Genomic DNA, 17,850 nt, shown 5'->3' with positions numbered 1-17,850 from the left:
TGATACTTTGCTTTTTGTCAGTAAGATATATCAGAAATCATTACCTCTTCTTAGCAGATGGGAGAAATCAAGGAGCAAGAAGGTGATATGCCTTCTAGAGGTTAATGGAAGAGTTGGAAAGAGAGTCCAGATTTTTAGTCTCAATCCAATGTTCTGTCTACTGGACCAGATGTTTTTGCCCATGCAGTATTGGGTTATACTTTGTGAAGTGTTCTAGAGAAAGTTCACATGTGTGTCACATGCAGTTGTATATGCTTTGGGGCAGTTAATGTGATTGCAGCCTCATGAGGAAATATAGTTCTGTATAGGATAAATCATGTTTGTTTACTTTGCGAACAACGCCTGCAAGAGCAGTGCAGGACAGCATTGATTTGTGTAATAGAAATGCAGTGTTGTGTGTCTGACATGTTGTGGAAAAAGGAGTAAATGCATAAAGCATCATTTGAAATTCACATACTCCCAAATGTCTCTTAAATCTGTATTAGGAAATTTATTATATATACATATGTAGTGTATGTATATTTAATATTTTGTTTTACATTTCATCACTAGTTCAAATATGGGTAGGTGTAACTTATTTTTAGTTGCCTCTGTTTTCTTGCCTCCTTTTAAGATCTTCATATCCTTATTTTGCAGAAAATAAACTAACATTTTATAGTTTCTATTACAAATAAGAGACATGATAAGGAGAGGTGACTAGAAAATAGTTATTGAGCCTGAAAGGTGAAGACCTCTGTTCTTAACTGGATAAACCATTGCTACGCATAAGAAGTTGCTCATATGAATGATTCTGTAGTGAAGAGACTGTTTTTGAGTAATTCTTTATTAATAGAAATGATATTTTATAGTCTATGATTTTTGTCCTTAATTCATAAAACAGTAACAGCTAACAAACATGAACATTAAAGGGAAAATACAAATGGGCAAATTAAATAATAATTTGAAGGCATTATCCAGGGCTGTTAGGTAATCTGTAAAATAATATGAAACATCCAATCCTGCAACCTCTGGGGAATCTCAAGATACTTGGCTAGTAAAGGAAACATTTTAATTTGGTCTGCTTTATAGTGTTGCCTTATTTATCTTTACTCTCACTTTCTCCTCTTTGTTCTTCCTGCTAGTGCTTTGGCAGTAATGCTGCCATATGTTGTGAGATGAGCTCTCTTCTACCGTAAGTACATCAGCAAAGGCATAAAATGGTAGGCTTCTTTGCCTGCTTGTTGAGAGTCAATGTTGTGCTGCAGGTGTCAGTCTAAACTCAAACTTGTTTTCATTCTGCATATTTCTGGTAATTTCTCTTTCCTTCTGTAAGGAAGTTTTGGGAAAACAATTTTATTATTTTGTGGAGCTGGACTTAATAACCAAAAGGATTATAAAGTGCCACTTCGCACAGTGGTTTGTGACTGCTGATTAGAAGTGAAGCTGAAAACTCCCTGGTAGTGCTGAAACTCACAGGTGTTCACTGATTGTGAACTCTCAAGTTCTGCACATATGTGCAGTAAAGATGATAATGTTCAGTGATAAAGTGGAAGTGAAGAGCACTGGCCAATTCTTCAAAGTCTGAAGGAGGAAATATTAATGGGCAAATGTTTTGGGATGTGTTTTCAGTCGATTATATCTTAGTTCTTCTTCCTTCCCTTTTCGCTTTTTTCATACTTCGGAGAATAATAATTTTAAAAGAGCAAAGTTGTTTTCAGAAAAGAGATTAGTAAGTAATTCTTCCTTGTTAGTCCTATGCATGTGACATAGGGTGGTTTTTGTTCCAGTGCTGTACAGTATTTATACATGGTGCTGTAGCTGGGGCTCACCTCCCACCTGAAGGAAGTTTCATCAGTCTGTATTTGCAGATGTTGTTTCTTAAATCTTGTACGCTGTAGAAAACTTAGATCTTTTGATTGTGCCCCTCTCTATTGCTTTACACTGAGATTTTTGCTGTTTGCTGCATAGAATTTGGGTTAGTGAATACTGCAACAATTATAGGTGCTATTATTTTGTGCAATGAGGAGTATATAATCTGCCAAATAGGAATATGTATTCGCCTGTGTGTGAACATGCAATCTCCTTCCCCCCTCAAAAAAAAAAAAAACTTCCCATCAAAATTACCACTTGTACTGGGAAGCAGTAGAGGAAAATGCTACACTTAGAATCATTCCAAAAAAAAAAAAAAATGCATATGGTCTCAGATTATTCTTTGTAGATCCAGGCCAAACCTGCTTCTACCATAAATTCCATCCTCTGGCAAAAACAAAATCATGAGTTAGAAGATTAGCATGAAAGAAGTGGCCCATCTGAATGCAGACTGTGCAAATAGTGTGTTTAATGATAAGAAACATGTAACATATTTACCAAGAATAATGAAACAACACTTTTTCCTGTACTAAGCAGTTAGGTCTGTAAAGCTGAAAGGACCTGAGATTCTAGTGTATTTCAAACACTGTCTACTAACCTAATGGAAGCTTCTTGGATGCACTGTATCCTGGGAATGATTATATTAGGAGTAGCAGCAGACCACGGTATTGGCCCACTATGCTTATACTGAAGTGAAAAGGTAAAACACCCTGGGATGGATATGACTAATTGTTCCATCTGTCACATACAGCAAGAACAGGCTGAAAGTAGTTGTTTTACTGTGTTATGCAAGAAAAGTTTACATTTCTTCTCCTTTGTATCCTGATTGATATCTGCAATTGCAGAAAGCTGCCATCTCTCTTAAAATTTAGCTACTGTATTTGACTTAAGGTTTTGCAAGATGGAAATTTCTGTGAAGACTTCACTGCCGTTGCATTCTTCCCTACTCTTGCTTATAACAGGCCTGATAAGGGAGTTGCTTCACTGGCATTAACATAAGGAAGTCCAAAATGTAAAACAAACTCACTGCCCAGTAATGATTAACTTTCACTCCCACATTTTGCTTGCCTTTGCGTTATTAAATATGGTTTTACTTCTACAGACTTGTTAGTATGGAAGAAGTTTGGCGTGCAACTTTCAAACAGGGCAATAAACAGATGTTTCAGTTTCCAACCTGAAGAACAGGTTCTGCTTATATAAAAGGAACTCCATGTCTGCCCAAGACTGTTACCACCCTCTGATTCCCTTTGTCTCCTCCCACTTTGAACTTGTTACCCTGGAGCTGAACTGTTTGAACAAGGATTGTAAGAGTTGCTTTGTGATCAGGGAGCTGAGAGCCATTAACATGTAAAATACAGGGGAGGAGCCTTCACCGTCAGATTTGTGCACACACACCCCTCTTTTTTTTTTGTTATGCTTACGAAGCTCCCGAGGTACCGTGCAAAGAAGCTAGGACGGATCGACTACGGTGTCCAGAGAGAAGAAACAAAGGTGTGTTTTTTACTTGCTGCCTTCCCTTTCTGGAATCTCTCTGGTGTAGATTTAACACTTTTGCTCACTCTTAGAAGTTAGGAATACATTTTATAATGTGCTGCCACAGGAATATATATAGCTTTATGATTGCAGCAGAATTTGCTGCTACTTCTGCTTCTCTCTTCTCTAAGGAAGAGAGAATGGAAAGAGCGTAATGTCTAATGCTTATTTTATTTTGGTGCCGCTGTTTCTTGTTTAGGAAAACATATACCACCTTGGAATCCTATAAGCCCTTAAATTTTAGATTCTCTGAGCTCGTAGGGATCAAAGGAACAACATTTATGCTACAATAGTTTAGACTTTTTTTCTAGCTGGAAAACTGCTTTCTTCAACACAAGTCTACCACATTCTGAAATAACCTGAGCATTGAGCTTTTACAGGTAAATTGTTAGCCAAAACCAAAATTCTCATGAATAAGAGAAGTTGACTTTAAAATAAACATAAGCTATTTAAATAAGGAATTAGTTAAATAAAATAACCTGGATGATTCTGTGACTGAACAGTTGGTAAGTCTTGACTTGGAACGAAAGGCAGACACGACCCTTTGAAAGGGTATGCATTATTTGTTTATTTTTGTTGTTTTGGGCTGTGGAAAAAGAATTTTCCTTTTTTTTCCTGGCATAAGAATGTGGATTAGGATTCCAGAGATATGGCAAATGACAGGAATAGCCAAATTGTGCTGCCTGTGCTTTAAATGCCTCAGGCTCCAGAGCTCAGATGTAGATCTTGAACATAGCCAAAATACTGAGGGCGATAAGTTCTAGCGTCATGTTTTGTTTCATGGTAGATATAAGTTCAACTGCTAAAAAATAAAATAGTTAGACGTAGAATAAGATTTGTTGCAGTCTCTTGGAAGTTTTGGGTAGGAGATTTATGCTGTCTTCAGAATCTAGGTCAAAGTTATTTCTTTATTGTTGTTCAAAAGAAAGTGGTCAAAGTTTTGTATGTTAAAAGGGATTTCCTGTTCTTACTGAGGAGGAAGACTTTAGCTGGGGAAAATTCTTTTTTGCCTAGTAAGACTAGGGATGAAGAAGCTGTTTAGTACAGATGAAGGACAGGAATTTAATGTGTTACGAGGGAAAATCAGTGACTATTGAGGAAATGTACTTGTTATCTAAATGCAAGAAAGTTTGTGCAGAATCATAGTTACTGCATCCTTACTAAAACTGCATTCTAATGACCTCAGTATCGGTGCGTGAAGAACAGATGAGTAAATACTAACTCAGTTCTGAGCTCTCTGTTAGATGGGCTACTAGTTTTAGGTTGTGTTTCTGGGCCTCTGGGGTTATCTGTTTAGGCCATGACCACATACGGATACACTTGAGATTGCAGCCCGGTTACATGTGGGCTTTTGTATTTTATTTATTAAGCTAAATATTTGATCAGATCCAAAGCACAATTGCAAAGTGGGTTGCCAATTCTTATATTTAATGATTATGTTGGGAAGATTAGCTCCTGTAATGCATCATATTTTGGTCTTTTAGCCCAAAGAATCTGTGATTCTGATCACCTGCCTATCGTGTGGCTTCCTGTCTGAAGCCAGGAGAATTTTAATCTGAGGATTTTATTAGTGTGTCTAATCATAATGTTAGTCCTGAAAGGTTAATTTTTCCTACTTGTTCTTGCAACTCGTGGAGATTTTCACCTTATGGGACCGTAAGTCTTCTGGGGCTGCAGACTACATGGAGGTTTTTAATTAATTTGTGTTTTGTCATTGGTAAGTAATGTGACTTTTTAATGGGATGTCTTGCATGTAAACTTGCATGAAACCTATTAAATTCATGTCCAACAAACCACTGCACAATTTTCAGTCATTCTTTGGTTTTGGTTTATTTTTTTTCTGGTTTTGAAAACAAAATTAAAAACTCATGGGCAAATTCTTTTTCCATTATCTGAAAAGCCTTCTGTTTTCTTCTCATGTGACATTCATCATTTCTGTAGACAGTGCTGAATTAAAGGCTACTCCATACTCATCCTAAAGAATCTGAGAGAGCATCTAAGTGAATATTGCTGCCAGAAGTCTTCCCCACTGTGAGAGCTTGTTGATAACATCCACAGATTGTAAAGAGCTGTAGAGGTGAAAGACTGAAATTCTTTTTGTAAAAGGATCTTTTTTCTCTTTTCTAGGAATAAAAGGCATTGAGAGTATGGTTCCTTAAGTTCTGTATTCACAGTTTTGGAGCACTACAAAGGTACTTTTCTTCCAGTTTAATATAAGATAATTATATTTCTTTGTCTGCAGTATTTACTTTGTTTTAAAATAAAATGTACAAAGCACTCAGTTCCTAAATATAATTCAAAGGGGGCCACTTATTTGTGAATGTCGCTGGAATTTGTTCTTGTTAGTCCTGTTAATTCACCCAGAGCTAAGAAAATGACTGTATGAATACTTCTGAGTGGGTAATAAGATGAGGCTGAAGAGACTTTCAGTAGAGTCTCTCAGTTGGTAAGGATCACCTGAATTTACAATATATTTGTCATCTTCCAGGAAGACATCCAACTGATTACTGTGGAGATAGCTGAATGGCTTAGATCCTTGTGGATCCTTATGAATGATATTTGATTTCTTCTAAGCAGGCTTTATGGATAGCTGAATTTGTTTCCTGTTTCTCCTGAAAGATCGTTCCATGGTTTAAACTGTGCCTTCTAATCTCATCAGCCTATAAATACCCTGTCTGAGAAAGATGCAGTAATGTGGACTAGTGCATATGGTGTATTAATGGACAGCACAGAGCAAATTTTGTGCTTTATTGTATTGTTATAAACTTAGAACAACTTATGTCTGGCATGCAGGATGGACCTTGTGATTGTTGCTTAGTCTTGGTAACAGCTTTTTAATGCGTATGTGTGTTGTGCAATCCTAAATTGAGTGGAACAATATTCCTTTACACAACGGAAAGAATAAATCAGGTTAGGTTTTGTAGTGTGGATAAATTACACTCTAAGGTCTGATTCTTTATGATCTTGCACCGTATGACAGTGCAGCGTGAATATAAAAGAAAGGTTTTAGTGTAAGGTATGGTGGTCTGCAACCTATTCTATAGTGAAGGAAAACGTCTGTGAATTACTTTCACATGGAAGATTCTTAGGATATTACAGGAAGAGAAGCTGATGAAGTACACAAAACTGCATTTTGGTTGCTCTAGTTTGTGTCATCTTCATTTCATGTGTCCGTTTTGTTCTGTAAGCTCTGCAAGACTGGTGGTCACCCGTGTGTATAACAATTAGCATTTCATGTATCATTATATAAAAATTTCAGGTTGGATGAAACCATCAGTTATTATGATGCATTTTTAATTACATTTTACTAAGTATTTGTGCTGATGGGACCCTTAGTGCTTGTCTATGCTTACATGTGAAATATGCCCCTTTTATGTAGTTTTGAAATCTTTTGAAGTCAAAAGATTTGCCTGACTAGATTGTTTAAAATGTTCTTTCCTTGGAATTTCTTTCTTTTTTTTTATTTATTTTTTTTTTTTTTTGATAAGGTGGTGCATTTTGTCTGTGGCCTGTATCTGGAAATAAATGAAAGAAGTGATGTCATGATGTGTGCTAGCAGTCTGTTAACTTCTTCCAGTAAGATGCTGCACACTCTGCAAAAGGCCTACACACGGCATAAGTATTAATTATGTTTCAGTGATTAAATTAATTGGGGCGCAGGCTTTTTGCTTTGGTTCTACATAGAGAATGAACTTTGCCCCTGTGCACTTTGTTTCCAAAGGTAAAATAAAGCACTGTTGTTCCATTCTTGTAATGATTCAGGAGGTTGTTGTAACAGAAGTTATCTGCTTTTCCTGAGCATCTGTATGTTTATCGACAGTCACCTCACCACATAAACCTCACCCCAAAGTCTAATTGCATTCTTTACCTCTCTCTCTCAAAAAGATCTTTTTTTAAAAGAAAATGATTGCAGTATGGAAGCTTGTTATACAGTAATGCTATAATTTTGCAGCATTATAACTGAGAACAGTTTGTTCTTTCTATAGTGAAGCTAGACATAATAAATAGCTATTTGGGGAAGGAGAGAACCCTCTGTTTAAAGTATCAGGATCATCTGATTCAAACTCATTTGTATTCCGGCGATGGAAAAAAATTGAGTAAAAAATGTACTGAGCTTCAAATTTTATGAAGTTTATATAATGCCAGGTAAACAGATTTTTCCTCTGTCTTTGCTAGAAAGCATTATAATTTAGATCCAGCAAAGCTTTTGTGTGTAGTTGGTAGTGACCTCTTTTACCATTTGATGATACAGTGAAAGCGAAAAAGGGAGATCTGCCTATCAGTTTTTTTTCCCTGTAGTCTTTAGCTACAGGATTTCTCAGGTGGATGATCCTATTTTTTCAGTGGTTTGGGCTGGTATGTATGCAGCAGGGGACTGTTCTGCATTTGTTATCTATAAAATGACCCCATTGCTTCCCTAGATAGATTTAATTTAATCTGGTCTTGCTATTGAAATGTTTCTTCCAATGTTTAGCCTGAATTTCCTTTGATTTAATTCCACTATCCAGAGCCTATTTGTGATTTTTACCTCTGCTCCCATTGAAACCACTGGCCTCACTATATGACAGCAAACTTTCCTGTATGTCTCTTAATGAATGGCACGTGAGAGATTAGTAGTAGGTACAGACCGTGTGTTTATTATCAGATGACACTGAAGAAAAGGCATGTATAACATGAATAGTGAGCCAAGTCTGCTTCCAGAAGGACAGCTGTACTCTCTCACTGGCCCCTGAACTAAGTATAGTGTATGTTGCCCCTTTGTAGAACATCTCAGCCCACTGTTTGCTGCAAGTCATTACAAGGTTCTGGACTTTTTCAGGTTACATAGAACCCAGACCTTAAATCTATAGGGAATTTCCAAACCTTTTATTCATTGTGTAATCTGCCCTTTTTTCTGGGGGTGGGGTGCTTCCCTTCAGCACATGTAATACAGAGTAAAGTCATTGGATAGGTACCTGCAAAACTGCAGGCTGTGACAAATCTTTACACATGCTTAGACAAAGCTCTGTCTTTCCTTGCTGGTACATTTCTGTGTGGTAGACTGCATGTGGGTCTGTGAGCATTTTTAATAGAAGTTTTGAGTGTAGACATCAAACTAAGCAGGGCTAATGCTTCAGTATTTTTGAGATGTGCTGCAGGAGGAGTACTGGTTCCCAAAAGAACAGTTACAGCTGCAGTCCACACTTGCAAAATTCTGTGGTTTTCAAATAGGATTCACAATTGAATGAAAATCTTGAGAAGTGTTCACTTATGAAATAACCCAGAACCTTATCTTACATTTTCTTATCATGAACATTTCCCCAGATGCAAGATGGCCACAATAAAATAGTTTTTTTGAGTGAAGTGCATTGGGCCCTGTTGAGGAGAAGAGCTATGTAAGAACTCAGTATTGTGTTGCTAAGCCTCTAATTGGTTGCAGCTAGCCTGCGGGCCCTTGGATCTGTTTTGTTAAAGAGCTCACAGTTTGGTCCACCAGAGGCTGGGTTTCAGGCAACTATGAGGTAGATCTGAAGTGATTCTAATGCTTATTTTAAGAACTGTGGCTTCCCATTATCATGCACCTGAAAATATAAATTTAGTGAGGTTTGAACCCCATTTGAATTTAGAAATTTAGCACACAACTGGAGAGGTTAATTTTGTACTTCTGGTTCTGATTGGACCCTGAATTTCTTTATTGTTTGTCACAGCCTCACTCAGTTCCTTTTAATTAAGGAATGACTCCTGGAGACTCTTCTGATATCTGTCATGGAGCTCTGGACTACCTCAGAAATTAAAAGGGAAATGGGGTGGTAAGGTGATGAAGTTTCACATGTTAATGTTCCTGGAAGAAATCGAAAGTGTTGCAGAAACTGCAGTTCTTATCCTCTCCAGATGTTGTTTGCCGAGAGTCCTTATGCAGAGACTTGTGATAACACTTTTGTGTTGAATCTGGTAATAGTTTTGTTGTCTCCTTCTGTCTATAATGTCCCACCCTACATCTTCTCATCCTAAAAGTTTAGACAGTTATTGAATGAGATAAGAAGTTAATGGAGTAATCTTATTTATTGAATAATAAAATACTAAAGTCCACGATGAGGCCGTGAACAAGGCAGAGCTGTACTTGGACGTTTATTGGATCAGGCTGTAAAAGCTTTCTATCCTGTTACAAGTTCATTAGTGTTTGTGTATGTTGCTCCCCTCTATTGGACAAAATGAGAATGGATCAAATGAGTCCTAGACCATTTCCTGCTAATGGAGAAGGAGATTCATTAGCCAGATAATTGGATGTTTGGCACAAAAAAAATCTGCCTTCATTCCTGTTTGCCAGGTGTCACCATGTTTTTCTCACAGTTTACGAATGTAACAGTCACTTTTACCAGCTTATTTTCTGTCTAGTAGCAGGATGATACAAAGAAAAAACAGCTTGAAAAGAGAACATGTTTTTGATTCTGTTTGGGTTCTTTATCATGGTAAATGAGAATGTTGCCAACTGTAGAAATCCTAATGAAGCGCTTTGCCCAGCCTTATGTCCAATGTGATGACTTACTTGAGTTTTCAGAAGAAGTCTGAAGGATGATCTTTAGAGAAGATGGCTTTAGGAGAATGCGCACAGAGCAGTATTCTATCATCAGCTCCTTTCCAGGAGTATTTGTTGGAAATGAAGTTTGAATTGCAAATCATGAGAATTCAACACCTGGACTAGATTGCATTTGTTATAGAAGGAGCTTAAATACGTATCCTTTTTTAATCTTAACAAACAGCAGTATGTGGCCTTAATGACAATGCAAATAGATTATGCCTGAGATGTTCAAAAGAGCCTGCACACAGCTTTAAATTGCAGAGGAAGTTGGGCATCTATACTTAACTTAAATCTGTGGTCTGAAATCTTGAAAGCAATCAAAGTGTTAAGAGAGCTGGAGAGTGTCTCTTGTAATAGATTTGAAACCCCACAATCCTTCCAATGCATCTCTTCTTTCTTCTGTGCTTGGAATTGGTATTCCATGCTTCCTGTGCATTACTTTCTCCCTATCACTGAAGGTCACTTTAGTATTTCTGTGTCCTGCTATTATCTCTAGTTTTGAAGTCTCTCGTGATTGAATTCTGACTCTCCTGAAAGCTTTACACAAAATGGATGTTCAGAAGTAGTACAGAGTGGTAGAACACTTGCACAATGTTATAAAGAGGGAGCTGTGTTATAGTTAAGAGTCCTGTTAAGAGTTATAGGTAATAGTCCTGATTTCCATTTGTAGAATTTAATTACTAGATTGCCCTCCTCTTTGCAGCTTTCGCTGAATGGGAATATGTGCTCTTCTCCCAAAGTTGCGTATAATTAGCTCTAGTTTTCTGAGTGTTTGTGTGCATGTGTTTGATATTTTCTAGTGATATGAAGCCTGCTTATTGAATTTCAAGTTGTATTGAACACAACAAAGTTTTACCCCTTTCCAGTTTCCCAATGTAGATTAGAAAAGTGAAAATAGAATACAGATCAGAGCACCTGTAACATATATGTACCCTCCCCTATTATGGCCATTTTGTGCTGAAAAATGTAGTCATTATCGGCATTGTTAAACCTATACTCTGGATCTATTTTGTGTATCTGACAGATTTTCATTTACCATGATTGGGCTTTCAGATTGCTCCAAATGGAAGTTAGATATGTATGTTTCTGCTATAGAATTTATCATCTCATTAAAGATACAAGTAGTGGAAAATTATGGTAAATAAGTGTGCTGAAAGATGGCTGGAATAAGACTGGTGGATATAAGCTTTGCTTCTGATTAGGTTAATTAATATCTTCATTCCTCTTCATTAGCAAATGTTTCATGATATATAAATTGTTACCTTTTTGCCTCATGATAAGGTAACAAAATGTATTCATTTTATTATTTCCTGTCCTACTCTTTCCCTGTCCTCCTTCCTTTGCTTAGCGTTTGTCTGGTCCTATTAAGCACCTTCAGGAGAAAGCTCAACGTTCACCACTGACTTGCAAAAGGAGAACACATGTTGCCACCTCCTTTCTACCTCCCGCAAAATAAATTATGCCTTAATAGCCAAGAGATTGATCAGTACAGCAGTAGACTGGTGTACAGAACTAACGCAGCTTGATTAAAGGTCAGACACACTATTCTTAAAATAAACTCCTTTCTTCTTAGATAAAGTTGTAAAAAAAAAACTTTTGTTGGGCTTCTGGAGAGTGACCATGACTGCTAACATACTTAGGAATATTATCAGTATTATAGGTCTCTTGAATACAAATGCTATCAGAACCTGTAATCTGTTTATCCTCTTTAATGTGACTCACTAATTCCCATTGCAGTAAAAATTTAATCTTCGCTACAGTGGAAAGATTCCCATTTCCTGTCTGTCCCTGTATTGGAAACCTAAAAGACTAACAAGGAAATCTTTCCCTTCTCCCTATTCCTTCTCTGAGGCTTTTTTTGCCTTCATTGTACAGTATGAAACTTGTAGATTTGAAGTAGTTCTGACCCAAGCTAGTGAATGAGATTTAGATCCTTGCTAATTAATTAGTTCCTTTTGCTCTTCTTCTAATACAAATTTCCCACTCTCTCTTCCTAATTATAAATGTATATACTCCTTGGGAAGCAGGAAGCTGCTGTGTGCTGTACTTCTGTGTCATTGCAAATTTCAGATAGATCTGGGAAATAGCTATCAACAAGTAAAGGTTATGAAACTGAAAGGTTTATGGCAGCTCTGGATGAATAGGAAAATGGATTAAAAGTAAGTCTTGCTCCTGCATATCTTCTAAAAGAAAGTGCTGCAATTTTAATTTTAATTTTGTATGCAAATGCTGAAGTTGCATAGTGTAGTTAATAGAAGCCTGGAATAAATATTCTTGGGATTAAATAATAACTCTCCTTATTTGCCTAAGAAATATCCAGTTACATCATTCAGCAAAAATGCAGGGCTCTCCTACAGTATATGCAGCTCTAATTGCTATAAGGGAGAAAAGCTGAAAAATGTTGAAAGTGTTCCCTTTATGCAGGATGACTGTGTTTTAGGTATGAGTGCATCAGGCTGTCCAAAAGATGTTCCAGTGTCCTTTTTTCTTGATTGCCTTCCCACTGCTCCTGTTTATAATTTTTTGTTTGTTTGTTTGCCAGAGAACACTCTCTGATGCCAATTTGTTCTGTGCATGCCCTGTCCTTGGGGAAAAAGAATGCTGTATCATTCCCTAAGGTGTAGGCTTACCCCCTTGATCTGTAGTACTGAAACAGACTTCTTTCTTTTTGCTTTAGATGTGAAGTAACTTGCCTGGGCATGCAAGTTATCTCAAATGGAATTGCCCTGTGAAATTGCGTTCTTTAAAATGAGCAGCATGTCTTAGTGAACTGTAGTAGAGTTTAATAGTAAATCTCAAGTCTCAGATGTTAATGCTTTAAAGTATTTTTCTTCTATTTGATAGCATATTTTGATCTTTTACCCTATTGATCTGCTTCCTCATCAAACTATTCAAATTGAGCTGATGACTTAGGTTTTTTTTAATGTTTCATCCACTGCATTAGTGTATTTATTCTTCAAGGATAACAGAGCTTATGTCAATGACAGTGGATGCTGTTTGGTACCTTTCAGAACACAAAAGCATGTATTTTGGGGTTAAATTTTAAATGCTGCAGCGATTATAAAAATGGCTGAAAGATTGGTAATAGGATAGCTTTTTTTTCTCTGCAAGAGATATCTATCAAGCTACTAGGGTTTATAACTTGTTGTGTAAGGGAATATGGAACATGACACAATACTTAGATACGGCTGTTAACATAAGCTGTCGGTTTAAATCTTGTTCATGTGGTCTGGCTAGGTACGGTTCCTCTCTCTTGGCTATTCTGTGGCTTTTGTCGATGAGCAGCGCTGTTCTCTGAAGCCAGACTGTTTGCTGGTGTAACAGAGGTGAAACGTTTTCAGAGAATATCACTGATATTGTAATCATACAATCTTCACAAGGAAACCTTCCAGGGAAGTCAAAAGAGCTTCTTTCATTTATTTTTATAGGTAGTCTGGCCCTTAAACCTTTTCTTGAGACACTAATTAGCATCCTGCTTTACTTTTTAAAGATGAATTGTGTGCTTTTCTGTTGGCTGCCTAGGATTTAGGGGCCATGGGGGCAGTGAAAACAAGCCTTTTGTGAAGACCCGTACAGAAGAAGACTGCACAGGTAGGACTGAGTGAAGAAAGAGCATCTTTGCATGAAGCCAGAAGACATTGAGAAATCAGCTGAGGCACAATGCTCTATTTTTTTCTGATCTGAAAGTGAAACTAAAGAATGTGAATGTGACATGTCTCAAAATAAGACAATAAAATATTCAGTGAGCCACATCCTTGTCTAATGTAAAGTATTACAGCTCTGTTGCTCATCTGAAATGATGCCAGTTTATACCAGCATGAACATCGGTGCCATTAAGTCTTCCTCACTCTGGTGAACATGCTCTTTGGTGTATAGTGAATCACAGTGACTGAACTTCCTGCAAAGGAAATGATCTCTCAAACAAACTCTAAAGCAAAGAGGTGATACAGTTTGGCAAAATAACTGCCAAGCAGCTCAGCTTTCTGGAAAAGAAATAGACAGATTTTTGACTCTGTATTAAATAGTTTCATTGATCCTATGAATTCTGGCTTCCTGGATTAATGCCAAGGTTAAGCATTTAATACAGTTGTACCACAGAAATGATGCTTTGTGGTTAGTGGATATAAAATTGTGGTTAGGAGGAGAAGTTATCCAGATGACTGAAGCAGACATATAACTTGCCTGCTCTGAGACATTGCCTATCTTCTGTAGAAGTACTCATTCCAGGGGTGCATTGGAGTAATATGCCAGAAATTCTTCAGAAATGCAGTTAAATGCTGTTTTGTTTTTTTCAGTGGACACTTGCAGTATGTCCACTGTTGATTTAACTCCTGAGATACCATTTAACCTGTGGTTTTGGTTCTCTCCCAAAGTTCTAAAAGATTCTTAGTCTTTTTCTTTTCTCACTCATTGTAAATCTGGAGCAGGTGCACTGGATGCAAATTGACAGAACAAATGAACATTTATCTTATTATAGCTACTTCACTTCTTTCCCACATTCATTCAACCTTTCTTGATATAACGTATTTTTGTCATGCCCAGCAAACTTTTGAAGATGCTTATTGACTAGGATGGGAAAGTTAGACAAGGAAATTATTATTTTCCAAAACCAAAGCTAGGTGTGAGGAGAAACTAGGGGAGAGGGGACAGAGAGAGACTAGGGGAGACTAGGGGATAAGGACACAGAATGATACGTTAAGCCTCGGCTATGTTCTGTCTCAGCATATTTACTGTCTTCAGCAAAAAGTTTGCATAAATGCAAAGTATAAACAAGGTATGGGAATAGCAGTCCCAGCAAATGTAATGGTTTAGTCTTAAAATGCTGTTCACTCTATCCGAGAACAACTGCTTTACTGTTACAGCATTCACGTGCTTTAATGACATCGCTACTGGATAAGGTGATTCTGTTAGAGGAGACTGATTAACTGTTGTCTGTTAACTTGGGGTTCTTTGCCATTCCTTCAAAAGCTATTTACAAAAATTATTTCTCCTAGTATTTTAATCCCAGTGAGGGCCGGGTGGTAACAGAGTCATTAATACTCATGACGAGTATCATACACAATGTCATTTCTACTTCAAGTGATAACTTCAGTTCATAGAATAATTCAGGTCTGAGAGGACCTCAGGAGGTAGGCCCGGTTTAACCTTCTGGACAAAGCAGGGTCAACACTGGGTGCAGTCCAGGCTCTCCCTTCAGATGAGGAATCTGACTCTTGGTAAATTGTGTGCACAATTGGATGTTGAGTTTCAGCAACTGTATTTGCTGGTATCTTCTGGTCACTGACATGCACGATTATTTAAGTGGCATGTGCAGTGTCTTTTTTTTCTGTCTGTGAGGGGTTTTCTGTTTGTTTTAACCTTCCCACAGTGCTGTTTCTTTGTGAATAAAAACTAGCACAATTCATTTGCTGAAGTTATGTATATTTTTAACGTGTTGTTTTGTTTCAGTTGCACACAGGAACCCTTCCAGCAAGTCCTGAACTAGGTGTTATAAAGAGAGATAAGACCATCTTACTCCTAAGACACTTATGCTTAAGCTATAGGATTTTAGAGGCAGCATGTAGATACAGATAGAAGGGGAGAACTGGATATATTTTTTTTCTTTTTTAAAGGAGAACAGTATATGAAAGGTACATGATTGTTTGGAGAACATGTATTAACTGAAGACAAACATGGTTTAAAATGATCTTTCACTTTTATATGTATAAATGTGTGGACCTGCAGTCGAAACAAAATATTAGAAAAATAAATCAGACATAAAATATCAGACTTAAATATCAGAAACTATTTTACTCTGACGCTCACACTGAAAGGCAGGCACAGTTCTCTTTTTTTTTTCCCCTTGACTGACTGTTCAGTATCATCTTTGAATTGTACAGTGCTCTGAACACTCTGTTTCTGAGAGTTAGTTGGGGGTCATAAGGGGGGTAACTTGGTGGAGATGTTTTCTCTTTATTTGTGCTGTAAGATGTGTATGGAGATTGGTGTCTGGATACAAGTAGACTGTTGCAAGGGTTTCTTTTGTCCTTGATGTTAAAACAGCCATTAAAACGATAGTAGTATCTAGAAAGAGTTACAGACTTGATACACATGAAAGAGCGCTTTGGCACTGTTAAGTGCTGCTCATTATTCAACCCTCTAACAGAAGGTTAGCAGGCAGCTCGCAACAAATGGGGAGTGGTGAAAAAAACAATCCTTCAAGGAGTGTCTCCTGAAGACACTCAGTTTCATTTTCCTAAAGAAATTTCTTTTCCTAAAGAAATTGAGTGAGGGACCGCAGACAAGAAGAGAGAGATGACTTCAGTCTGGCAGATTCTGTAACAGAGACATCTCTTTAGTCATTTTTGCTACAAAAGTTTTAGCCCCCCTCTGTTTCTACTTCCTTTAAATTAATAGTAATGCCTCATCGCCCTCTCTCTCTTAAAATAATGTCAAACTGGATCTGTGCTTTCACAACAAAACATGTTAGGACAGCATTTCAGAGCTCAACTTGTAATTACAAACTGAAGGAGACACCTTATGCTGGTTACTGTTTGAATCTATGGGAAAGATCCCAGGTTTCTGCCTTGTCTGATTGCTGTTTTGAAGTGAGCCTTTGACCTCCTTTTTCTGAAGAAGGTGTATCCAGCTGCAAGTTTTGGAAAGGTGAGTCTTGTTGCAGCCAGCAGAGAAAGAGATAGGTAGAAAAAAGAAAGGAAGATGCTAGACAGTGATGAAGAGGTACAAGCATGTAAGAGGAGAAAAAAGATGTGAAAGGTAAGAAACAGAGCTGAATGAACAAGTCAGCATCACAGTAAATACCTCTGAGCTGTCTTTTGGTAGTATAGCTGATACTTTCAGTTATTCTGGAAAATGATTGAGTTGGAAATATACATACTGCTAAACTCAGCAAGAGCAGTTGGTTGATTTCTGGAGAAGTTGCTGCTGACAAAAGCATATTATTCTATGATTATAGAAAGTACTGAGGTGACAGAGACAGGAGTCAATGCCTTATCATGCAGGGAGCTATCTGGGTATAAGCAGCTGCTGAAGTCAGTCCATTCAACTAGCTATGTTGCTGTGGTAAATCTTATATAATAAACAGTTAACACAAATTCCATTATTAAAAATGTTGTCTTCTCCAGGTTTGCAGCATGCAGGAAATTCTGGGAAGATATACTACGTACTTGTAACTATTTTGCTGCTGAGAAGGGCCATCATATTCATTCTACCAAGACTGAACTCAGTGATGATTCTTTCTCCACACTGATACTAGAACTTTTATTCTTCAATGTGTGCGATATGTGTCAGCAGGACTAAACCAGGACAGTCTCCTGAATGTGGAATTCCAGAGAAGACACCTTCTGTGGTTTCAGATAATTTTATTACTGGGACTGAATCTTTCAGCAGATACACATTCTGAGATACTTTGTTGTTTGACTTGGAGTGCACACTCTTGCAAGGCCATTCTGAAACCTTGAGATGGCTCTGACCTCTCCAAACTCTACAGTAGGGGATTTGGCGCAAAGAGAAGAACTCATGCTCCATAGTGAAAACTATTGTCATTTCCTCTCCACAAACATCATCACAGTAGGTAAGTGAAAGGTTATGATTCTTTCATTTTATAACTTGGTACTGAAAATATTTTTCTTTTTCTCCCAGTTTATTTTTATGGTATTGCAATTTCATATGGGACCTTTGGGTTTCCTTAAGGTTGTTTGCGGGAATTGTGCTTGCAAATTAGGAGGCTGAATTCCTTGATCCCCTTTTTCTTTGTGTATTTCATGGGATGAAGAGGGATTGGATGAAGCATATAAAAGCAAAGTATCACTGCTCTATCTTTGACCTGTGTTTGACCTGTTCCAGTAGCGTCCAGGGGTTGGTGGCATATATGAGACTATGGTATCTGAATGGTACCTGAATGGCCAGGA

The 17,850-nt window shown here is 37.5% G+C and overlaps 1 protein-coding gene across 1 annotated transcript in view; it reads left to right on the top strand.

The window, feature by feature from the left end:
* The first annotated feature begins 634 nt into the window (after positions 1-634).
* LOC112981171 (1-phosphatidylinositol 4,5-bisphosphate phosphodiesterase eta-2) overlaps positions 635-17,850 on the top strand; it is a 131,614-nt gene continuing 114,398 nt past the window's right edge. The window contains exons 1-3 of the mRNA XM_026096618.2: positions 635-3,339; positions 5,509-5,573; positions 17,065-17,513. Coding sequence (XP_025952403.1) covers positions 17,402-17,513 — 112 coding nt within the window. The 5' untranslated portion in view covers positions 635-3,339; positions 5,509-5,573; positions 17,065-17,401. The remainder of the gene's footprint in view (positions 3,340-5,508; positions 5,574-17,064; positions 17,514-17,850) is intronic.

This window comes from Dromaius novaehollandiae, chromosome 24 (assembly GCF_036370855.1).
Source record: "Dromaius novaehollandiae isolate bDroNov1 chromosome 24, bDroNov1.hap1, whole genome shotgun sequence".
Classification (NCBI taxonomy): Eukaryota; Metazoa; Chordata; class Aves; order Casuariiformes; family Dromaiidae; genus Dromaius; species Dromaius novaehollandiae.
This window is presented reverse-complemented; position numbering and strand designations above follow the sequence as displayed.